This window comes from Plectrocnemia conspersa, unplaced genomic scaffold (assembly GCF_051122295.1).
Source record: "Plectrocnemia conspersa isolate PC_06_02 unplaced genomic scaffold, ASM5112229v1 ptg000012l, whole genome shotgun sequence".
Classification (NCBI taxonomy): domain Eukaryota; kingdom Metazoa; phylum Arthropoda; class Insecta; order Trichoptera; family Polycentropodidae; genus Plectrocnemia; species Plectrocnemia conspersa.
This window is the reverse complement of record NW_028277176.1, coordinates 29,777,032-29,804,332: the sequence shown is the minus strand read 5'-3', so window position 1 is coordinate 29,804,332 and position 27,301 is coordinate 29,777,032. Positions and strand designations below refer to the sequence as shown.

General features: G+C 29.6%; 1 protein-coding gene across 5 annotated transcripts in view; it reads right to left on the bottom strand.

The window, feature by feature from the left end:
• sli (slit guidance ligand) overlaps positions 1-27,301 on the bottom strand; it is a 297,347-nt gene that overhangs the window by 173,714 nt on the left and 96,332 nt on the right. For all 5 annotated transcript variants that reach the window (XM_088200774.1, XM_088200778.1, XM_088200776.1 and 2 more), the window contains exon 2: positions 8,049-8,350. In XM_088200774.1, the coding sequence (XP_088056900.1) occupies positions 8,049-8,233 (185 nt within the window). In that variant the 5' untranslated portion in view covers positions 8,234-8,350. The remainder of the gene's footprint in view (positions 1-8,048; positions 8,351-27,301) is intronic.

The following is a 27,301-nucleotide window of genomic DNA, read 5'->3' as shown; positions in this document are numbered from 1 at the left end:
AGGAGCTATTCGAGATTAGTGCGGCAGGGATGGCTCGTTCGATACACACACATACATGTATTATACATACATTTGATAAGTAATGATTACACGTGTAGGTACCGATGTGGGATTTGTAATCGCTTCTAAAGCTAGGTTTCTCGGAAACCGTTCTTGGATTGCGCAATAATGAGTATATATATTGTTGGTAAAGGATTGGTTCGGAGATTTTATAGGAAATTAAAACTCCCACGGAGGCTGAAGTCGGAATTTAAGTAATTAAATATTGTGATGCGAAACAGTGAAATATTATAAATAATATTAGGAGCTTCGTACAGTGTCCTTCTTAAGTAAATGAATGTAATTAAAACGACTCAGCGTTGTTCACTCGTGCGAAAATGGAATATTTTGCCTCCAAGGCTACGGAATTAATCGTCATAATTTATAAGTTGAATGCTGGCAAAGAAAGAAAGGCTTGTGATTTTTACATATTTTTCAAATTATTAACGTAATAAAACATAAGTTGTACAATATGGATCAAAAGGAAAAGTATATCATACATTAAATATGTTAACACGGTAACATATTGCAAAGAAGTGTTAATTGGACTAGAAACATCATTAAAATGAAACACAATAAGTCTTTAAAATCTGACATTTTAAAGTAATAAATAATGCACATTATTTTAACATAAATACCTAGACTATTTATGTAAATAAAGTCTTACAAAAAAATAATTCTGCAATACAGGGTTATATATACATTTCGTGGCGCATTTGTCTTATTTGGTTTACCCTGGACATGACAAATCGCAGCTGTTGGAGATTATGGATTAAAGTAACTTTTTTCACGCTTGGCACCATAAAATCAAATCATAAAATTTTGCAACAGGCAGATCTATACTATTTGATCTAAACGAAATAGTCATAACATTGATTATATATAGGACTATATAATAACAAACTTGTAATTTCTATATTTTAAGGGAAATATATAATTGCACTATAAATTTGATTACTTTACACTTGAATACTTTCCACTTATAAATTTAATACTTTGCATTATAAATGTGAGACTTAAAATAAACTGACCGCGTAGCGTGTGGTGTCATTTTTCAGCTTTTTCTAGGGGGGAGGGGAGCAAAAATTGGCTAGTCTGTGGTCGATTTTTAATATTTAGATCATTAAATATATTTTTATAAAAATATTCAAGATTTTTATAAAAAAATTTAAGCAAATTCCTCTACATTACTATTGGAAAAATATGAAATAACGTTGATGAACCGCACGCTGCACGTGAAACCTGTTTTTATAACTCAAATTTTTATATTTATAGTGGAAACTATAAAATTTATATTGCAATTAGTTCAGACCCGTGTTTTAATACTGGAAGAATTTAGCAGCACAGAATTTTTAGAAACTGACGTCTTAATTAGAACAAAATTAAGGTTAGATTGCACAGCGTGAATTTTTTTAGATAAAAGATTCACGCTGATTAGGACTAATAAGCAATGCATTTCAAAATTTTAATATATTTTACTTTAGAAATTTAAGAGAGCCTTCAACTTGCGTTCATTGTTTAAGTTTTCAACATTTCTAAATACGTAAAATAGCAGCATTCTCAGCTGAACATGAGAAAAGACCAGCTATGAGCGTAATACGACGTACCAAACAAGTGTATTCGTTACGCCAACACATTATTTAAATACCTACTCGAATGGACTTTGCTACCGGGATTACAAATGTCGAATCTCTAAAATTCGAACTAAGATCGTTACCCATGACGCTTTCTTATAAGAAAGGTGACATACAATAAAAAATTGTTTCAACCCCCCAAAATCGAGTGCATAAATAACGTACATCAGACTTCAGACCATCTGTAACTTCTATCAGATAATACCTAGTTCGCACCAAGCGGCGTTACGCCGAGCATCAACCGAGACTAGATCGAAGAAGCAGTCGCTTTTCATTTTACGTCAACTACGAAGGCAGAAATATTTATTTCAATCCTATCTTTGAAAACGACTGGATTATACGAGATGCAGGCAAGGCCACGAGAGCTTAATGTATTTGGTATGAATAACTTTATATTTTATAAAAAGAATAATAAAGTCAACACAAATTATATTACTTTGAAAGTTAGATAGATCAGAGTAATCTGGTCTAAGCGAAAAGGTCATAACTTTATTTATATGTATGATATATTAAAGAAATTCACAGACGTTGAGAAACAGGATTTCCACAATGTAATAAAAACTAGCTTAGTTTAATGCTATTACTTGCGGATTACAAAACATGAGTTCATTTAAAAAAATACTATATGAGCCGTTTTTTTTAAAGTGGTATAAGTCCAAAAAATGAGTCAGATAATAATATACTTTTTTTATATTTATAATCTCACAGATAATAGTGCATAATATACCATATTTATATAAGTGGAATAAATCATAATTGATGAGTTATTCTACTAGGAAATTACAGATAAATTATGCATAAGCTGAATGAAAATATGCTGGAAAAATTCTAAAAAATCTCTATGGAAGAAAATGCGAAAATTAAGGTTCTTGATTTATTTAGAAAACAACGAAAGCCCAAAATTTTAAGCAAAATTACTGTTACCACTGTACACAACTTCAAAACTTATAACAAGAGAGAAATATATAAATATCTAAGTTTACTGTCTTACATACATCCTATTCACCTTAATTCACTATGCTAGTGAAGAAGAAACAAGGTAAAAATATAAATAATTTTGATACTGTTATTTATCTTAACAAATTAATTTACTTTTTATGCTTGTTCATTTATAAATTCATTATAATATAACTGGAATTAAATTATTATGTTTACGTTAAATAATACATTTCAGAAAAGGCTTTAATTTAAATAATAATTTAAAATTGCTATTGTTTATATTTTTCACAATTTGTTATTATTGTAAGTGGTATAAGTCCATTTGTAGCTAAATAATTGTTTGTTTTTATTCACATTTGTAATAATTATTACTGCATAATAAATTTTAAAACCATTATTCGAATTGAATAATGTTAGCCAATATTTTTAGGTTGATTTAAACGTAAACCCTTAAATATCATAAAGTATAAATAAATGTACTTACATACTTTTCAAAAAGAACGGCTCATACATTAAAAATGTATTTTTAATCGCTTTATAAAAAAATATGTGATAAAGTTAGTTACATGTTAAATGTAATACTGTTTTTGGTACTAGATTATATTTATCAAATAAATTTATTTATTTTAAACCTTACAATCAACACATACAAGTAGTAATTATATTACCTATAAAATATTACTACAGCTTTAAATCAATATATGTCACTATGTTTTATTTTAGCTAACCATCACGATATTCATTTGTAAGATCAGGAAAATCTGGGAAAAGCTATCACCGTTATAATAATCACTAATTTAAATCTCACAGACAAAACTAGGGTTTATATGTGATTCTAACCCAGGAATCGATTCAATGCAATTAAGAAAGTTACGTAAAAATAAGTAAGCGTACTAAGGAATGAAAATCAATATAGTTTTCTTTGCTAATAATAATAAATTAAATTTTTGTTGATATTTATCCATAAGATAAAGTAAACTATCTACCATTTAAAAAAAGTTTGACAAATTGATTGTCACAGTAAACACAGATTAAAATATCTGAGAAAAGTTTATAACAGCAAAAATAATAAAAAAATGCATATACCACACACAGACATCCTAAGATTAAAATATATGATACTATCGATTGGAAAATCAACATAGACAATATAAAATCAAAGCAATTCGTTCGCAGTTATACGTTTTATTAAATAGAAAAAAATAAATTAAATATAATAAACAAACTGCTCCTTTATAAATAATTTATTTGATCCTGATTTCATATGAATCTACCGTCTGGGACTACATATTAAAAGAAAGACAGAACTTATGCCAAATCACTATAAACCCAGAAAAAAATCTCACTACGAATGGTGATTAGAGATTCTTGGTTTATCTGCAATTTAAATCTACACAGGGACCAAATGAACCACTTTTAAATATAAAAAAAAATTATGGCGAAAGAATTAAGTCTCATCCAAATCCTTTAATTGAAATGATACATGAAAGGAAAAAAATGTAGAAAATATTTTTTACTCACTGTTTTATTTAAAAAAAAATAGTATTACAATACAATATAATTTGATATCCAGGTTAATGGATTTAAGCCAAGAAACTGAAAACAAACACTATAAAGAAAACCTAATCTATGAAGATCGACCGTCATTGTAGTAATAATAGTGACTGGTTTTGATGTCTAGACGTGATGTGGACTAAAAAATATCGCACGTTCATGGGGGATTTGAACCCACGTCTTTTAAAAAGATAAACGGAGACTTAAGCTGTATTAATAATTGTAATTAGATTACCTACATTTATCTGAAATGCAGTATCTACGTAATATAACCTATAGATGAACTTAAGCTTATACAAATATATTTTTTTAGATCAGCAAAATAATATTTTGCATATTACATTTTCTACAAATATTTTTATATTTTAAACACAAATTATCGACACTTTTGCAATTTGTATGTCACGGTTCGATTTAATGTGTATGTACATCTGAATTCTTTAAGAGCCTTCACTTTGAATATGAATAATGACTGCGCATTTGAAACATCTTAAACGATACACATCTCACTAAAATAATACCAAGATTGATCGATCGACCAAATATTAATACTAGAACCGAAACACTACTTACCCAACGCTCATCAATTATCTCGGAAAGGGCGCTATAAAAATCCCAAAGCGATAATTCGAATCTAAAAGGTTCCATTCACGATCACGGTTTATTACTAATTAACACCGACCGCTATCTCTATTGTAGTGTCCGGAGATAAAAAAGAGAAATAACAAAGTTTCGATTAGTCGATCTTTGATTTCGGAACCGGGAAAACGCCTCTTCGCTTTTCAATGAAAAGAAGATTAAATAACAACGATAGATACCTATGTACGGTGAGTGAGCTCGCGCACGATTCAAAGGCGAGCCGTGGGCGTAGGGACAACTTTGTAAATAGCGGCGAAAAGTATAATTGGTTAGTGATTGATATGACAAGGGTCGGGTTGTATTAACCCAGAACTAATTAACTGTGCGTTCGACGATTTCAGTGAAGAAATTTCGTGTTGCGCGGGGGCGGGATCCTTATTTTATTGCGTACTATTAATTGGGAAAACACTGTATTGTTGCGGGATCAGGGGTACCTAACCGTCGGTTATCAGCTACAGACAGGCAAATTAATCAATTACTAAGCGCCGGAGATGATTGTTTAGGAATAATCTCAATCTTTCTTAATTTTTCATATTTTTTTCCATTACCAGTCAATGGTATCTAAACAAATATATTTACAACTATGATTAGATACATACATTACGCTTGATTTATGCTAATATTAGGAAAATTTAATTGCAAAAACCCGCTTTATTTGTGTAAAATTAATGTGGGAAATTTTCGTATGAATCTAGGCCCATGAAGAATGAATTTTAAAACTATTGTTATTACTTTATGTTTTAGTATAGTTAACATTTAAATGCATTATATGTATACGTATGTCGATCGACCCACCATACATACGCTTATAAGACTTGCAATATAGTTAAGGTCAGTGTGAGCTTATTTATAAATATTTAAAGTTGAATTTTGGTGACAGTATAGAATACTTGAGCACCCCGTATATGTTCGCTAACAAAATCCAATGTGTCAATTTTTTGAAAAATTGCGACAAGTATAAAAACTTTAACACTCATAACTCACTAGGTTTAAATTTAAACGAAAAGATCGCTAAATATGAAACGTTTAAAAGCCTAAACTTTATCTAAATAAAATATAAAAAAAATAGTTTTTTGCTTCAAAACAAGCGATGTATCAGTTCGATCGGACCACATACGAGCCATTTTGAGACTTTCAGAAGCGTTAACGCTCAAACTGCTTGGTTTTAAAGATTAAAAATTAAATTTTTAGTATCGTATAGAACTACTGAGCACCCCTATACGTTTTGTATGAAAAAAATGTATAATTTCTTTTTACAAAATAGCGGCCAATGTAAAAATTAAAAGTGTCATAACTTTGCAAAATGAAATCCTACTGTAAAATGTCGTATGCAAAAAGTGTTCAAAAACTTAATTTGCATTAAAAAAAAATTTTTAATTATTTTTTTTTACAAAAAAACGAGTCTTACGGTAAATTGACCGGGCCCCCAGGATATGTATACGTAGAAAACTATAGTTTACTTAACTGATTATATGCACTCTAGAAATGATGTTACACAGACAAATTTTATCAGTGACTAATACCCGAAAGACCTGGATTTGAATCCTCTTTTAATTTATTTTCTAATAATTTTCCATTTCAATCGTATCTGGGAGATCTAAACTATTTATTGATTATCATAGAATTTTATTTCAAAACGATTATCATAGGTTAAGTTTTCCTAGATTTACCTAATCTCACAAATGAATATCGTGATGAATAATTAAAAATAAAATCGAGTTGGGTCGTACATGATATAAATGTCACTAATTTCAGTATAGTCACTACTTACTTATATTTATTGCAACGGAAATTTACAAATAATAAATAAATAATTTGCGCCATTTATGAAAAGTCTATTTGATCGTAAAGATACACTTATTCAAAAATTTTTTTAATAATAGTGCATTTTTATCAATGAAAATTCGAGTTCCGCTGCCGGGGCTCGAGCCCGCAACCTTAGAGTTACTACTCTGAGACGTTGCAGGCTACGCTATTCCATTCTTTATATGTATTAAATTCCTACCGTAAAATGAGTTGATTTTTACAGATATGGAATTATGTATATAAACAAATAAAAAATATATAATATAAAAGGTGCTATTATTATATATATTTTTTTAATATTGAGATGACTCAAAATTTAGAAAAAATAGTATTGTTTGTGTGACTCATATGTTAAAACATCTCTGAATAATTATTTGTATATTTTATTTTTTGTAGTACGCGTTTTTTATTAAATATCGGTCAAAGAGCCCCAATGACAGCAAGCCCTTAAGAAGTTTAAAGCAAATTTCTAAAATGTATTGTTAAATTTAAGATTAAAGCTCAGGTATTTAACGGTAAATTTCCATTTTACGCTACTGCCCTGTTTCACTTTGGAGAGGCGGTGGCAAAGTTTGTCTACGTTTCATGAATATATTTAACTCTGTTTTATTCTGGCTGATTCCCATTATTGAAAATTGTCGATCAAACAGCAAAGTTGCTGAAAATAGGCATAGTATTATTGAAACAGGATTTTAGTTATATTCTATAAATTTAAATCTGTCTTAAAATCAATAAATTTCCTTTGAAACCGTAGCTGTAAAAATATTGTATTTACATATGCGTATTTTATGTGATTATATAACAAACATAAGTGGAGTTAATAAACCACAAAAAACACTAAATTTGATAATGGAAATAAGTTTTTTCAGTGCAATGATTCGGAATTTTAAATAGTATTAAAATGATACATTAAATCAATTTTAATTTTGTTCAAAATCATCACTTTTATGTGTTGACTTGGCAGGTAGAAAAAATCTTTTACTTTTTTTTGTCGATATCAGAGCAACAATAATTATCATGTGCCATATACGTATGACAAATTTTACATGTAAATCGAGTTTATTTGTGCAAAAAAATAATACTGGAAACACGTTTATTTCAGACCTGTATTTTTATTAATAGCTTAATTTTAAATGAAAAAATTTGATTCTGTAAGCAAGCTCAAAGCGAAATCTTTAGGTTTCCGACACGAATGTTAATTTAAATAATGAGTTATTTATATTAAATCTAATAACTTGACCCACAACTTCAAAGCATATAAATTACACATTAAAAAAGAGCGTGATAAAACACGACCGACTAGTTGTTCCGCCGTTTAGCGCACATAACACGGCGCCGATAAATCATCGTCGATTAATTAACACCGCATGATTTACGGATCGATCCATCATTCCACGAGCAGTGTTGAAATGATTTAAAATGAGCAAAGGAACTTACATTCTATCCACGTCGGACGGCAGGTACGAAGGGACCTTCTGAAGACCCTTGTGGGAGCAATCCGCCGTCAGGCCGGTGCAAGAGCACGCCCTGGGGCACTTGTCCTGTTGGCTGTTCGACCTGACCGGCTCCAAGGAGAGGCTCAACAGGAGCAGCAGGGTCAGTAGCCGGACGTGGACCCCCATTTTAGGAGGACCACCCTTCCGGAAGTAACACTTTCACGCTGTCAAGGGTATCTAGACAGAATCACTGCTGCTACTCAACGACAGTCCATGTCGTCTGACATCACTCACTATTACGATCTGAAAAGAAAGAAAAAAACGATATTTATACAGAAAATCGAGTAGATAAGTCTTAAAAATATAAACGACTTGAAGAAAAATATGAATTAATCTTTTGAGTACGTCAAAAATATAACACAATACTTTTTTGCCACAGAAATAAAATTACACGTTGATTTCAGTTAGCAAACCTCACTATCAATTTGTAGTCCGTTAAATCTATGCATTTGTTTTTTTTCAAATTTAATATTAAAACAATCTTTATTAAATTATATATTCAAATTCAAATAGTATTCAGTTATTTATATCTGGCAATAATTAGAGGTGTAAAATACATTTATTAACATTAAAACTAGAATCCCTTTCTCTTAAGAAAACAGCAAGTTAATAGCACGACTTTCATTCAAAGCCAAAGAAATTCATTCTAACTCAGAAATGTATTTTATCAGACTGTATATTATTCTTGATATTGATAATCGTTATACGATTATTTTTGTGATTGTATAGTTTTTCTGCTACGGATGCATTTAATCTGGCAAAATGTAACTAAAATTAAGTGGGAAGATTATTTGTACGAATCAATCTGTAATTATCATTAGCTTTTTTTCATTGTTTATTTTTATAATTGCTCTTATTATTACCATATTTATTATATACATATATTTTACAAACATTTAAAATTATCTTTTACATAACTAAAAAAATAATAAGCTCAAAATGATGCTTATAGCATACAGGGCCGCCGAGAGCGAAACCGGACCATGTGAAAACAATGATTCCGGGCCTCATGACAAAAATGTCATTTTATGTATTTTTTAACATCGTAATATAATTTCTTCAATAAATAGGAATAGGTACGAGTCCATTATAAAGTTATACAATTATTTACCATAATTCTACATACTGATTTTTATAAATTATTTATTTAATAATTGTAAATTTTCCGCTAAAACATAATAATAAGATTGTGTTTACATGGTTGCAATGCATTGCAACCATGTAAACACAATCAATAACTACTAAATATTTAGTATGACACTATACTGAAATTAATAGCTTAATTCAATACATGTCATCAGGGCCGCTGAGAGTGAACCCAGGCCCTGAGAAAACAATGATTTTGGGCCTCATAATAAAAATGGCATTTTATATATTTAACATCGTCTTAAAAAAATATTATAGGTACGAGTTAACCATGCTACAAATAAATATAAAAATAGCCACCGCTGTGACATATTTTCTGAAATCATATTTTATGCGTAATATTTTAATTAGACATTAAAAATACTTATAATATTTTCTTGATAATTAGTCGTATTTTCTTTACTGCTCAGTGTTGCCATATAGTGAATTTCCAGTTCAGGTCAAGCGACTATATTAAGACTTTTTATAACAATATTACGAGTGAGAATCGAATAAAGCACAGCTAAACCAAATTTTGCCCAATAGGAGAGCGCAAAAAACAATATCTCTTCTCAGAAGGCAAAAATTCACGTAAAAAGCAATAAAATTATGCCGTCACCGTCGCAGTGGGAACGCTCGGTAACGAGCGTTCCCACTGCGACGGCGCCGACACGATTTTATTGCTTTTGACGTGAATTTTTGCCTTCTGAGAAGTGATAATTGTTTTTTGCGCTCCCCTATTGATAAAAATTCGGTTTGAATACACTTTGATCAGCCCTCTTATATTAGAAGTGCATGATAGCTATAATATTTTTAAAACATAGTGTAATATCGAAATGCAGACAAACTATGGAGCAATATGTGAGATGCGATGTGTCTGTACTTATTCTTCCACTTATTTACCCAGGAAAATAAGTTGGCTTAATTTGTATTTTGAACTTCATTAAGTTAGGTTTGGGTTTAAACAGCAAATGGACGTTTCGCAACTAGCAAATTGAGCTTTATAGACATTTTAGAGCAGCATATTAGCGCCCATCAGATAAATTATATTTTCTCTAGTACAAAAATATATATCTACTAGTGAAAATGTATTTGGACTTTACTAGTAAAAATGTAACTTTACCAAAAAATACACACTTAAATTTAAAAAAAAATTAAATTTTTATTTTGAATATTTTTTAACAAAGTTACATTTTTTGTATTTTGAATAATTGCTATTTTGAGAATAATACAGTAGATCAAAATTAAATTAAAATAACTACCTATTTTTAGAATATATTTTATAATATATTTTATATTCTATTTTTAAATGTTTTTACTTCATTAATATTTTTTTTATATTGATGATTTTTAATATAAAAAATACGGCAGATCAAAAATTTATTTTATATTCTATTTTTAAACGTTTTTACTTCATTAATATTTTTTTATATTAATGATTTTTTAATTCTGAATAGCCGCTATTTTGAAACAAGATAGCGGATTAGATTCACAAACAAACTTAGGCAAGTTACAAGAGCAATCTTTAGAACAAGTTTCATGTTGATATGAGTAAAACTACGGCAGTTATTGTAGCTTTAAATTAAAAAAAAAATTTTTTAAGTTTTGAATAACTGTTATTTTGAGACAAAAATAAGGCAGATCAAAATAAGATTCAAAGAATTATTTTTTTTAAATTATGTACTATTTTCTCTAAGTTGCGATTTTTTATTTTTTTAACAGCCGCCATTTTAAAACAAGATTGCTCATAGCCGTGTCTCCTGGTGATATTACTATGGAGTATTTTCAAGTCGCGTCATGAGTAGGTATATTTTTAAAAAAACTCAATAAACAGTCAGCACAGGATTCTACGTATAAACACGCTTAACACTTTTTACGTCAAACATAATAAAAAATTACATGGGAAAGTATTTACATATGCTAGCAAAAAAAAACCTGCGTTAAATATTATTTAAAAAAATATACTAAGCAAATATTTTGTAGACATTTTAATGGTTCATTAAATTAAGTATAGTGTAAATTACAAAAGCTAATTTTAAATTAGTTAAAATAAGATACGCTATCAATGATAAAAATGTAATTAAGAATGAGTATTGCATCAAACCAAAATACCACATATAAATAACAAACAAACACGGAGCGGACGTATATTAACGGTCCATTACCAGTTATAAAGCATTGAATATAAGCCGTGAAATTTATCGCCAATTGAACCGATTATGAATATATAGTCGGCTATTACACTATCCAAAGCGTGCGATAAGATATGTATTAGACAATAAGAAAGAGTCTAGTTCCTCCCAGATTTATTGATAATAGTTAGAGGATCAAGGATTTGAAAGGACGTTTGTATTTTCGAGGGTATATAAAAGACAGAACGCCGAAATTCGGCTACAAAACTACCACTTCACTTTCTACTTGGAATAACGGGAGTTCAGTCAAAGTTGCACTAAGCGAAGTTACGCCAAATCGACCTCGGCGAACGTACAAAGTCCGAGAAAAACAGCAGATTTTACTGTGAATTTAACTCGATCTCAATATTTGGAGTAATGATTAAAAAATAATTAATTTGACTTGTGATTTAAAATTAATTAATACACAAATAAAATTTATGTAAAGTAAGTTTACATACAATGAATCGACTTATCCTATATTTTTAGATAGGTTATTGTATATTATAGTTTACAAAAAATATACTTTTTTATCATAGTGTACCACATTTTTATTTTGATACATAATTTAATAATAAAAAAATGAATAACTTTTTAATCCATCAATACATAACTTAAATATGTGGTATTTATAATATTCTGCATGCGATTCTTAAATTGTTATGTTAAAAAGCAATATATGTCAATATTCATTGAATATTATTTATATTTTTAACGTCTCTATGTATACGTAGGTATGTTTATCACGAATCGAAGTGAAAGAAAAAAAAATAGGATTCCAGTATGCTCTCCCAAGGCTTTTATCGCGCAGCGATTCGCATCAGTGGGCTCATTCATACCAATCGAGAGATCCTTTCACCCTTTCTCATATCCGCCACATTCTGCTCCATGTCCTATCCTATATCATTTTAATCTTTTCACTATATCGTGCGAGCGTATTTCTTTAAACGCCGCATTATCGACAATTTCATTTCGAAGCAACAACCGCCACTTTACAACGTTTCACCTCCGAAACGATCAACTTTTATCCCGGTACACCTCCATCGAGGCCAATAAATCCACTCGTTTCGGATACGTACAGAACTAAACCGAAGTGTGCAATTTCGACTCGCCATTAATCATACGATACGCTCTTTCGCATGCGCTTCCTTTCGATGCGTCCCTTTTGGGCATTGGCAAATTTCCACGCGTCGAGGCATTGCACACAGCGAAACGATAAAGGAATTTATGGGTGAAAAATTTATATTCTCGTCCCGTTATCATCATCATCATCTTCTTTATTTCCTACCCTCGATGCGCGCTGGGCGACGACCTCGATAAAATATATACAGCCGCGCTTTATGAAAATTTAGTACTTCCAAGGATGCCTTTTTAGGGCCGGTTCATGTGCACGCATTCAAATTCTGGCCGCAGATACGATCCTTATTCAAGTTTGTCTTATTGCCTCTCGTCATATGCGAGAAGCTTATGTAACGAATTCTAAACAGATTGGACCATTTTTGCAGAAGAATATTGAGGGTAATTGAAAGTCGCAAAATGATATACTTTTTGCGATAAGTATGATGAAATAAAAAAATATTTAAAATATGTTATTTTAGATGCATGTCAACATACACACGTTCTATTATTTAGTGACAATTTAGTAGTAACGAATTATCATGTGATACGGTTGTACTAATATAGCATGTCATATAAAAAAAATATGGACGTGAAGCGCAAATTTTTTTAGAAGTAACCAATATGAAAATATTTTTTACCAGCAGATTAATAAAATATCTTACTTATTTTGCTTTCACTGTAGAAATGTGAATTAGGTAAAAAAAATTAAATATTTAGTTCTTTATTAAACAATTTATCAAAAAGCTTTCAAAACATTTCTTGATTTTTTTTAAATTGCCTAAAATAAGTGTAATATATATAAAGCTTTATTTTATATTAATAATAAACGTTCAATATGTAAATTAAGTATTTTAGATTTAAACATTTTTATCTAAAATCAAATACTACCAATAGGGTTATGTGAATAAATCAACGTTTTATATATTGTATATTGAGAAGAATCTGCATTTTTCAGTGAAATTATATTTTTTCTAGTAAAACTATAATTTCACTAACTGGTCAGTAAAATGTATCAAAACAATTGATTTATAATTTCACTGGTCAATCAGCGAAACTGTATTAATTCACGTTGGGAAACGTACATTTGTTGTTCAAACACAAGTTTAACCTAAACGATTTAACAAAACCTAACTTTAATGAAAGTTCAAAAACAATAGTTAATTTTAAAACTTTCATTAGGTCACATGAAAGTTGTGTTTGATTAATTTGCTTAGGTTAGGTTATGTGATGTGTTGTCCTACAACTATTTTTGAAAGGAAATTCATCGGGGTGGTGGTGTTCTATATATAATTTTAATTTTAAAGCACAACAATAAAATTTTATTGTTCATGCATTGGTTCGAAAAAAATAATAAAAAAAAATGTGAAGCTACGCAAATGGATGTTTCACTAAAATTATATTTACCGATGAAAATGTATTTAAATATGATTTCACTGAAATGTCAGTGGAAGTATAAATTCATTGTAACATATACTATGCTGGGTCGCTGAGAGCAAACCCGGGCTCTAAGAAAACCATAATTCCGGGCCTCATGACAAAAAACATCGTAATTTCATTTTTAGAATAAATAATAATACTACATATGCTACAAATAAATATAAAAATTAGCAGCGAAATATTTTAATTAGACATTAAAAATATCTACTTATAACATTTACGTGATAATAAGTCGTGTTTTCATTGCTGCTCAGTGTTGCCATATAGTGAATTTCCAGTCCAGATCATAAGCAATAAAATCGTGTCATTGCGGTGAAAACGCTCGATTATTAAGCATTTATATTAAGACTTTCTAGAACAATATTAATTTTATGAAGTACATCTAAGCCGAATTTTGACCAAAAGGAGAGCGCAAAAAAACAATCATCCCTTCTGAAAAGTCAAAAATCAACACCAAAAGCAATAAAATCGTGCCGTCGCAGTAGGAACGTTCGGTAATATGACGTTCACACTACAACTTCTATAATAATAAAAATTAAACGAGGAACATATAAACCAAATTTTGACCAATAGGAGAGCGCAAAAAACAATTATCCCTTCTCAGAAGTCAAAAATCCACGTCAAAAGCAATAAAATCGTGCCGTCGCCGTCGCAGTGGGAACGCTCGTTACCGAGCGTTCCCACTGCGACGACGCCGACACGATTTTATTGCTTTTGACGTGAATTTTTGCCTTCTGAAAAGTGATAATTGTTTTTGCGCTCTCCTATTGACCAAAATTCGGTTTGAATACACTTTGATCAGTCCTCTTATATTAAAAGTACATAGTAATATCAGTAAGGATAGCTAATATATTTTTAAAACATAGTGTAAAATCGAAATGCAGACAAACTATGGAGCAAAATGTGAGATGTGTTGTCTGTCTGTACTTATTCTTCCGGTTATTTACCCTGAGAGTTGTGTTGGCTTAGTTTGTATTTTGGACTAGACCTTATAAAAGTTTTAAAACTATAATTAATTTTAGAACACTCATTAGGTTAGGTTTGGGTTTGAACAGCAAATGGATGTTTCGCAACTATCAAATTGAGTTTCATAGATATTTTAGAGCATCATATTAGCGCCCATCAGTTAAAATTTATAGTAGAAATAATTATTCCTGAAAATGTATTTGTTATTTATTAGTAAAAATATAGCTTTACCAAAAAATACACATTTACACATCGGACTTAAATTTTTTCATTTATGAGGGATTAAACGTTTTTTAAATGCACGAAAACTGTCAAAGTTTAAATCATATCGATATGAAACCAACACGATAGACCAGTCTATACCATATTTGCGTTAACACAGTCAGTTTGAGAACTATCCATTTCATCATTATTCATAATTGAGAAAGAGTTTGGGTTTACGCCCCTACTATTAGCTTTAAAGCACACGATAATGTTCGATACACCTATCATTACTCCTGTTTACATTTTGAACAAATTTATAGAAATTAAAATCATTACTATATTTTTTATATTTATCAATGAATCGGAGTATTGATAAGTATATCGAACGTATATCCATATCGTGTGCTTTAGAGACAATAGTAGGGGTGTAAACGCAAACCACCTCTTTCTCAATTATGAATAATTATGAAAAGGATAGCTCTTGAACTGACTTATTATTATATAATATTATATTAAGTAATATTATTGTGATATTAGGTAATGCTTAAATCTTGTTTAAGTTAATTAGGCAATGGCGGCTTTTAAAAAATAAAAAATTAAGCCTTGTTAAAATTTTATTAATAATAAAATAAAACACTTTTTTACATAAATCTACCTAATTATTGCGGCTTTTACCGGTCGGACTTTTTAATATTTTGAATAATGTTATATAAAAAACAATATTGCTATATTTTTATGTTAATATGGTGAGTTATTAGTGATCAGAATCTATTTATTGGTAAATATTTATTTAGAAAACAGTTTAAGGATAAAAATATGTGTATAGGAATTTTTTTTTTATCCTTATTATTGTAAAATATTTAGGTGCGATTTAACAGGGTAATATTTTGTGAAATATGTGCATTAAAATAAATAATTTGTTCAATAAAATACATTTTTCGTGCATTTATGTATGGTATTAAAAATCGTTGTTTTGACATCTAATCTGTCCAACAGTTTAATTCGTTTTATAGAACACTTATTTTATATATTGTTTATTCAAATTGTCATTAAAATATTTTATTATCAGCAAAAAAAACATTTTGAGCAATAGATTATTGAGTCAAAAAATCGGTATTCTTAACAATGCACTTCTTTTAGAAAAAAAAACATTTCCATGTGATGAGAAAGGATGAAACTAATTTATTTAAAGATCAGCTATAAAAAATAATAACATATAATATTATTATTTTATAATTAAATTTATCACAATATTCATATTAACATGGAATACTATAAAATAAAAATGATGTAAAAATCTTACATTAAACATTGATAAATAGTAACAAAACTTTTAGTCGTATATATTTAATCAATTTATTTATTTTCATCAAAAGTTAAAAGGTTAATATCAGTAAAAAGAAACGCAATGAATATAAAATACAATTGAAATAAAATGTCGGTTAATATTAATTAATTAAAAATCACTTTAAATAGTACATGATCAAAGCTAAATGGTCGGTGGCAAATACTAAGCAGTGCGATGCATAACTCTAATATAACCATAGGTATTTACCACAAAGCTCGCATTAACCGATTTTCTTAAAATAAAATCTAATTGTAAACATATGTACAATATTAAATATATATTTATTTTATTCTCAACTTGGTATAAAACCACCACTTCTCTTTCGACTTGGAATAAACGAGGATTACGTGAAACTTTCACAAAATGGAGCTACGACTCTTAAAACACAGAGAAAAGGTTATAAGCTAAGCAGTCACCAAAACCCCAAGAGTTTTTAAAGACTACGTGACGTAATAATACGGAACAGATAATTAATATGCCGCAATATACTTTTACTCCTTTTTTAAATATTATTTTCTTGTACCTTTGATATTTTGATGTACATCAGCATATACTTATAATAATATTGAATCATATTCGATGCAAATGACATCTAATTATAATTAAAAGTTATCATAGTTAAAATAATATAAAACTTGATTAAATTGAGATATAGAAATGCTCTTGATCTCATGAATTTTATATACGTATTATACACCAAGGGGGTGATTTGTAATTTTAACTGTGACTGAAGGGTTCTTACTCGTTTAAAATATGCATATTATCATCGCCCTTCTATGACTCATAGGTAAGTTTTAAATAATAAATTGAGACGTTTAATCCAAACATACGCCCTAATGAGCGTCCTCAGGACCTAATTAGGATTTTTGATGGGCGTTAATGTCCATAATTAACATGCGTTTTATCGCAAAGGAATGCGCATTGAAAGGCCGGGATTGTGTTACAAAGCAAGAATTTGATATAAAATATGATAAATGTCTCGGCTTGTCGGGGTCTGTATATATAAAATTAAATAACGACACTAAAACATGCAACATGAAAATATTGCCGAGGCGGGATTTGAACCCACACCGAACATGACACGTCACAAATTTAAAGCCGCCTTTTCTAAACACTAAAAACAAATTACCGGCTCGGTTAATTATAAAAAGTGTTGTGTTATATTATTTGAGAACGGCCGATTTGTGGAAATAAACAAGGCCGCGTTCACAGAAAGCTCCCCCGCATTGTGCATGATCCAAAGCTGATTTTGGCACATTAATTAGAAAGCTTTAAAGTTCCGAGTTTATGAATACGGCGTATGATTAGTGCAAACGCCGGTGCTAAGTACTAGTGCAATTATTCGCACAAATTGAATGGATGCAGTCGTTAAACGAGAATAATACAACTGCGAACATAGCAGTAGTATTGCGGAATTAATTAATATTTGAAGATAATTAATTCCGTAACAACGAAACTTTAAACTGATGTTGATCTTTTAGATTGTTAATAGAACATTGTTTCTTGTTTGCACACACTCTCGACCTTCATCGACGTTAATAATTGATAATTTTCACTTTAATCGAAAACTATACATGCCTAATCGAAATAATATATATTCGCATAACACAATATTGTTTTAGTAATTCTTCATTGGATTAATCGGAACTTTTTATCACTCATTTAGTAGTACTATGTACATATTGTTTTTGAGTAATTATTTGGTAAAACATCTGCCGGCTTTTCAGATACAAATATTTATTAAAATTATAATACCAAATGGTTCACAATTTCAAGTAAAAATTAATATAAATGTGTATTCGTAAACCATAAATAAATACATTACCTAATTAAACACTATACATATTTAAATACATTTTATGTCTGTTTATAAATATATTTATATAAGTATAGTGTTTAATCAGGTAATTTTATAAATCATTTCAAATTATTATATAAAAAAAATATTGTAATTCTGACTATAATATTTAATGCATATTCAATTAATAATCACTTTCATATTTTCATCGGTTTAACAACATCTTATTATATGATTATAGCACATAAAGCATTAAAATGCAAACATTGACTCTTGCCTCATTTAGCTGGCGAACAAATTCCTAATAATATAATCACTTTTAAGTTATTGGTCTTCAATTTTATTTTTATTATTGAATAGCTAATGTTTTCTAATCGTTCAAATGTTAACCTAAAATCGGTCATAAAACATATATTGTCAAATAATATTTAATCGAATATCCCTGTACCTTTTTTCACTACCTGCTCTGAATGCAACTGTAAATTTAGCGGATTTAAATCACTATTCGTTTTAAAAATTAAAGTAGTTAAAAACCATTTAAAAATATTCGTATAAATCTAATTTTTAACAAAAAAATAAAACAAACATTTTGAATTTTTTAGAGAAATTATCTAAAAACTGCTTAGAGCAATGCATTTTTTGATTCTACAAACGAATATTTTCTATTTGAATATTTGAGAGTAGCGAATATTGAGAAACTTTTCCGTTGATTTTTTAAGAGATACAATACTAAGTAAAATATTAATAATAAAATACAACAATTACTAATTTTAATAATTTTTTTAGTGTGTTATATGAAAGTTTTTTCTTAACTAAAATAAAACAGAATCAATAATATTCATGAAACGTAGACAAACTTTACCATCGCCTCTCCAATGTTAACGTAGAATAAAAAACAACTAAGCTACTTAAGCTTACGACTGGACTCCAAGCTTAAATTTAATATACACATTTTGGAACTTCGCTCTAATGACTGCACTACACTCTCTGGAAATTGGCTAAGGTTGGCCAAGGATGGAGAATATAGTGGGTTACTTCGGTACAGTTCATTCTGCCCGCTCTAAAGTGTCTCGGAAGTTGTCCGAGGTAAGGTGGGGGTAATTCAGTCGACTTGGCTAGCTTCGAGTGTTTCCAAACATTGTCGGCAAACGGACCGAAGTCAAAGGAACCGAAGTCGGAGCTGCTCTTTAGAGCGCGAGCGGTGAGGTAATTCCCCTTTTAGTCTCTCGCGTGTTAAGTGACGAGATTGAGAGAGATAATGATATGGTGTTCCGTAAACTGAGTTAGAACGAGTAACTCGGTTCAATTTCAGTATGCACGTATGCGTCCTATGGTTAACACGCATGTCGAGCGCTGCATCGTGGTCACGTGTTCAAGTTATAATACCACATGCTTATCAGGGACTTCAACATCTTTGAATACCTTAAGGCACCAAAAGAGATTAATTAAATTTTTGCTAGTACATTCTTCTAGCAGATATCGTTATTATATTTTTTTTTCATATAAAATGAAATAATTAAAAAATAATTATTGGTACTTGATTTTGTTAAAAAAAATCGTTTCGAATATGTATTTTCCTAGACCGGTTTATATAAATGTCACACCATAACGAATTCTTATTTAGAATCAATGGCGACAAATGATAGTCACAGATGTGGTGTTCGTATTATGTAGTATCATTTTTATGCCTTATGGAATTTTGAAAAAGCCGACAAAGATTTTGCGTAAATTGAATATTTACGACCGAAAAGTTTTCACTGATATTGTATTGGTGATTGCCCACACAAACTTAATAAAATGACGATTATTTGGCACATTTTTCGATCGCACGCAAATATGCCAGCTGTACGTGACAGAAGCCGCCACGCTGTCCGGACGTCATTCACAGCCGCCGTCCGGACGGCATTTGAAATTTGTGGCAGTGTAGTCGCTTACTCGTCGTAGGTCTCGGCCGACTTCAATTGTAACTTTGGTTCGGGCAACTTCCAGAAAGTCTAGTGCAGGCATAAATGGCTTGCCGTCATTACGACTATTAGAACGATATTCAATAGAAAAAACGGACGTACTACAAAAAATAAATTCTTAATATACAAATAATAATTCAGATCTTAAGATATGCCGGCTTAATAATACTTTTTTTTTATAAATTGCATGTCATTTAAAATAAAGCAATAAAAATAATAAATGTAATCCCGAAATGAATTTCGTTTTTTTTAAATGAAAGTTTTCAACATTCAGTCGTTTTTTGGCCGTTGATAACTATGTATTTTATTATATATTATATGTATTGATGCACGTGTAGACATATTATTGTAATATTAAGAAAATGGGTTACAAAATATACGATTGCAGATTTTTTACCAAGTTATTCGATTGCGACAAATTAATCACTTGTCCATAAAAAAACAGCACGTCAACATCGAGCAGCAGGCTCCTCAATCTAAGCACTTTAAATTAGTTCAGTTATCATTACCGGAACTCATTTATTATTAGTGATTGAGTAGTGTAGAACAGATAATTGTGGACGCCAATTGGTGAAAAGTTTATATAAACATAATATTAATTGTTGGGAATGTGATAGAATGGCCAGACTGTTTTCATCAAAAAATTGTCTTTCTTTCAGTTTTACCGGAATATTTTGCATCAAAGCTAATGGAATTAAAAAAATGACAGAGAAGTGGGAAAATGTTATATCTTCAGAAGAAAATTATATTTTGTTTTATTAAGAAAAAACGGCGTTGATTTCAGGACTAGCTAATACTAAAAATAAATTGACATTTCGATAGAATATTGTATGTTTTTATTTATTATTATTATTTTATTGTGGTGTATGAAATAATAAACGATTTATTATTGACTCTGTGTTCTTCGCCGCGATTATTGTATAAAAAAAGCATAAGTCACCGACACGATACGATAGCTTGATATATTATTTCTGCGTACGACTCTAGACGTTCTCGCACGAAATAAACCATTACACACACGCGCGATATATATTTTTCTAAGGACCGATACACAACAATTTCTCATTATACCCCACGCAGCGCGGCAATTAGTAGTAAATTCTGTACGAAATCCTCGTTCCGAATTAATATCTATATAATAATATCATAACAACTTTAGCAACGCGTCAGGATTAAAACCACACTCGGGGTCACGCATTGTGCCGCACAAATAAATCAGGATCGTCATAATCCTATTAAATTTGTATTATACGTATACGGTATTTATTACATTGAACGAGGAAAAAAAGGTCCTCATAATACCAATTGAGCGTTTCCTATGTGTAGATACACTGTAGTAAAAAGGGCTCCCAGTCAAAAGCGTTAACTGTGAATGCGGCGCGAGGATTAGAGCGCTGAGAAGTCTTTTATGTAGTATTTTTTATTTGTATTTCACGCTTCGTGTTTTGTTCGAGCTCACGCCCCGCAGATGGACGACCATTAAACGATCACACTCGGCAAATTGCGAACGGAATAGGACACGATCGGAAATTTTCAAAGGATTTGCGCCAGACGTTTTTCCGATGCCAATGGGACTATTTTACAGCTCTAGTGCCTACTCGCCTGCGAGAGAGAATTATTGGTTAATTTAATCGGTTAATGCACTGAATGTTAGTTAGTGCTGATTGAATAAATTGTAAACCTTCTCAGAATATTTAAATTGTAAAGCAAGTACTCAATTTTATAGCTACACTAAGTTTATATACATAAGTATAATATATACATAGAATTTAATTAGACGTTTTTTGGTTGAAGTATACACTCGCAATTAGTCATTCTAAAGTAATAAACAATCTACATAAAAATGGCACAGAGGGCAATGAGTCGATTAAAAAAAATACTGTTATTATATTAGGATATTTTATATCATCTGACCATTTTTACTCGGTTGAAAATGGGCCGTGCGTGAATAAATTGTAAATAAAATTGAGAAGCGTTGTGTTTTTTTTTATTTTTTTGTTTTCCCTATTTCCATAAAGATTTGTTATGTTATTGAATTATAATGTCGTCAAAAAATGTATGTAATTTTTATGTACGATTTAAAACTAAAACATAATGCGGCGCAGGCCATAAGAAATATCATTTATGGATTTGGCGGAGGTGCTGTTTGTCAGAGAACTGAAAAACGACCTTGAAAGATCCTCATCTCCTGTTGATAAACAAGGATTTAAGCAAATACTACTGTTTAGCCACAGACAACTGTTTCGACACTCGCAGCATACTTAAATGTAAGGTTCTCGACTATTTATAATTTTCAACTATTCGTATATTCAAATATTTACGCGTAATTTTTTTCTCAGTTTTTACCGATATTAATGTATTTAACCAATTAGTGGAAAACTAAATTATTATTTTAAAAATAAAATATAATAAATAATATTTATTTTAAATAATCGTTAATTTATTTTATATTCGTTTTTTTGAAATAAAATATGAATAACACAATTCTGTGCGAATTACTGGTCAGTGAGGACGTCAAAAGAAAAATGCTTAATTTCATATTTTACATACTCTTTTATCAGGTATGTTATTTCAGCTTTTCAAAATCAATAGAATTAAGATCAGCTGTTCTTAAATTAACTTAGCAAAATTAATGAAAGATTTTCTCTAATTTATTGTATATATAGTAGCTTTAAATGTTTAGAACAAATTTTATTTACACATAAAAATCGTTTTTTGTAGATTTGCATATAAATTAAATAACTAAAAATAAATTAATCGAGATCGAATTATTGAACTGATTAAAATAAAATCTTTGTGTTTTAAGCTACAAAAAATACAAAAACGAAGCACGAACTTCACAAAAATTTGCGACGCATACCTGTCTTTGAGCTAAGCGTTAATCCACAATAAAGGGTGGGCCTTTCTAACATTTTATTTCGTTTAACAAAAGAATTCTGCGAATTTCGGCCATAGTGGACACCTTATATTTGCTATTGAATTGGCTATTGATGTTACTCACAATGTGCTCAACACATCTATCGACTGTATGAGACTACAACAAACATACGCGACATTATTAATTCACCATTGACAAACAGCTTTATTTTATTAGTTATTATATGAGCTACTCACAAACTGTATTTTTTTTTTATTTTTGGTAAAAAATGCGTTGTGACAATAAAAATCTATTTTTGACTAATTAATTTTCTAGTGCTTAGTTTGGAAATTACTTTAGTATAGACACAGTGTTATCGTACAATAAAAATAATACTTTTGTCACATAATTTGCTAAGAAAATATTTACACTTCACTCCACTTTTTCTTTCTGGTATTGACAATGACGAGACGAATATTCACGGGTAATAAAATGGGAACAAAATATTGCAAGAAGCGTTTCACGGGTACTGGCAAGATGCTTTAAAATTATAACGACACAGTGAAAGGTAAAGCAATAGGAACACCACATACAGTTATTTCTCGCTGTTCTGTTTTACCATATAATAATATTATATAAAATCTATTTCCAGCTCGGGCGTATTAAAATAGGCAGCGGGCCTTGCTCTACGATAGCCAAAAGTGATCAGGACAATGGTTAAATATCAAAAAAGTTTCTAAATTATGATGATACAGTATGGTGGTATTCTGAGAGAATTATTTATCGAACAATTTTAAGACCGAGCGAGATTATTACATCGGAATCATATTGTAGAAATGTTTAAGTCATGCATAGAAAATCAACCGCGAAACTGACTTTAAATACAGTTGCAAAATTAAACAAATTAAGATTATAAATTTTGCCTCACCCGAAAATTTCTCTACACATTATCACCTTTATAAACATCAAGGCTTATTTTTATTTAAATTGAAAATTTAATAATCAGAGTCATATTATAAAAGCCTCTAGCAACTTTGAAGAATAAAATTGAATTACATAATTAAAAAAATATATAAGCTCTCTAAATAACAACTCTCTTTGTATTACATACTTCACAATTTCCTCTCATGATTCACGATGTACTAAAATGACTGTGTAACTTTTCAATAAAGAAACAATCTTCAACGTATCTGGCGAATTTAATACACACGCTTCGACACCATATAAAAACACACTTTGCAACTCGCCATCGTGTTTTTATGGGCAATTCGCAGTTGCATAAAACTTCTCTCATTTTCTGAAACCGGCTTCTAAGCAATTTGGCGACTTTATATCCGGGTGCACACCCCAATTTTAACTGCAGCGTCAACCCAAATATTTAGAACGATCAACCCTTTTTGCATTCGTTGAATTTATTTTGTTAAATATTAATCTAGGAACTTAACGATCGCACAGCGTGTTCTTACTTGGGAGAGCAAAGCGTTAAAAAATAATAATAAATCTTTCGGCGTCCCTGAATCGGTTAGCTCCGACGTGAAAATCATACTTTTCTGTCTAAATGAGCAGTTCGGTGTTAATCCAAGGCTCACGAGTCGGTTACGTAAAGCCTTTGGTTGTGTTGTCGATTTTGACGAGCAATCCGCTTTGGAAAACAGAACTGTCAGACGCTAAATTGCTTTCTATCTGGGAAAAAGTGTTATTTTTAACAATCACTACTACGTCGGCTTGACCTCTATGAAGCGAACGTTTCGGAAATATATAAAGTAAATAATATAATATTTCATAGAGTCATCAGCTCTTTTATAATGCACTACGGCTTTTTACTGGTCATGGTACATTTTTAATTAGTCGGACTTAAACTAAAAACACAGTAGTGTATTTTTTCTTAAGTATTTGAATATTTAAATATTTTTCCTTTTGCCAAACTACAGCCTAATTGTGCCAACATTTTGATGTTATTTATAACAGTTATTGCAATAACAACCAACAAACAACATACTGAAGAAAAAAACATTGTGATGCCGAAATTCCAGAAAATACTCATATTTCTAAGTTGATATTGTGTAGCTGTGTACTTTCTCAATCGTTGGTATTGAATTGTTTATCTATAAATCAATACCAATAATATTTAATTTCAAATATGTAACAAGTAATTTATTGTGGTTTTTATTTTGAGCTTTTAATTAATTAACGAATTATTTAAATAAAACTTGTTTTTATTAGCTCAATATCCCAAGATTCTGCGCCTTCTCCTTTTTTGTTTTAGTAATCCGTTTTTTGGATTGATAGGTGATTAACATGTCGCATTATGGCTAACGACACCATTAAAATAAAACTTGGCTGATTTAAAGTTTGATTTAAAGTTTAAAACATTAACGCCTAACTTTTAAAATAAAACATAATAAATAGTCCTAACTCTTTTCATGTTACCATAATCTTCATAATTTGAAGAATATATATTAAATAAGCAAATATATTATCTACAACTATTTGATTACGAATAGTTGAAATAAACGAATATTTGGTAACTAGTTACAACCATAATTCATTTCTACAATAATAAAACAAATTTAAATACAAACATACGTACATAAAAACAACGGCATATCAATGCGTTTGTGGAAAACGGACTTGCGATATGACGCTAAAATTTTCTTTCCGATTTAAAGCACATTAAAATGTTGGTATTTTAAGAGAGTACGATAATATGCATTAGTGAATTTAAATATCTTTTTAATACAAAAATGTACGAAATAAAATTTTTTTGATATTGTCATTATGATGACTTAATAGCTGTAATTTGATTAACTGTTAATAAAAAGCAAATTTTTTGCTCATTTTTAACTGACCGTTTTATTTTAATTTTGCTAATATTTCATTCACAGTAACATTTTAGTTTTTTTTTTACAATGATTCTATAAAAATTCTTACGTCATTGCTAAAATATATAATCGAGCATAACAAAAGGATTATGTATATGTTAAAAATTCAAACAAGCTATTTTGTGAGAAATTAATAAATTAAAAAAAAATAATACTAGAAAAATATTGAATAAAATAAATAATAATATACCAAATACACATTAACAAAAAAATACATATCAAAATATACTTATAATGACAAAAAAATGTAAAAAATAAAATTTTGATTTTGGCAATAATATTTTCTAAAGTAAGGTCTAACGGTTTTAGTGCATTTGTTTGAAAATTGTTCATAATACACTACTGTTTTTTAATGAACATCTGCGCTATTTGTTTTGCCGACGAAAAACTCAGATTCTTAAAACAAAAATAACGTATCAATTTCGATACGAAAAAAAAAATTGTAAAAAATATAAGCATTGCTTCGTAAATTAATGATTAAAGATTCACTTAAATGATCATAAAACTAAAGATTTCAGTTTCTCGAACTTTTAAGCTTATCTTTAACCACTAATTTACGACACAACGACTATAAATGGTCCTGACAACGCATTTTTTTACAAGAAAAGTTTTTTTTATGCTGCAATTGCTACGTTTTTCATCGGCAAAACAAACACAAGTATACGTTCATTAAAAAAACAATTTTCAAACAAGTGCACTAAAAACCGTTGGACCTTACTTTAACAAACAAAAAACTAATACGGATACTACTTTTTGTTAAAATTATAGCACTTAAATGCCTCAAATGACTGCACCCAAATACTTATTTTAGCTTATAAAGGCACTTGACAATTGACACCTATTTTTAATTTTAAAAATCGGAGCCATTGAAGTAACGTATTACTTTTGCACATTAACGGTCAAGCTATAATAATAGTTTTTAATTATTCAAAAATATATGCCACTAATTTACAGACTGTTGATTGTGTTTACCTAGTTGTAAAGTATTGAGAAAAGTATGTTGAAAATGAAGTTTGATTATTAATAATAAACATATAAATAAAATAATATTTAATATAATATAAAATAAAGAGTTTAAAATAATTGTAAAACTCCATAATAAACTTCGCCTCTTTTTTAATGATACAAAAAGTTGATTATGAATAACATCATATTGCAAATGAAGATTTATTTTTATAAATATGTTAATGAAAAAATATATTATGTGAAATAAGGTCTATGGAATAGCTTCCTATGTTTTTAGAAACTATTACTTTTATTAGCAATATAGTATAACACAAAAGAGTTTTTCATCTCAAATTCTAATTTAATTTGTATACATAT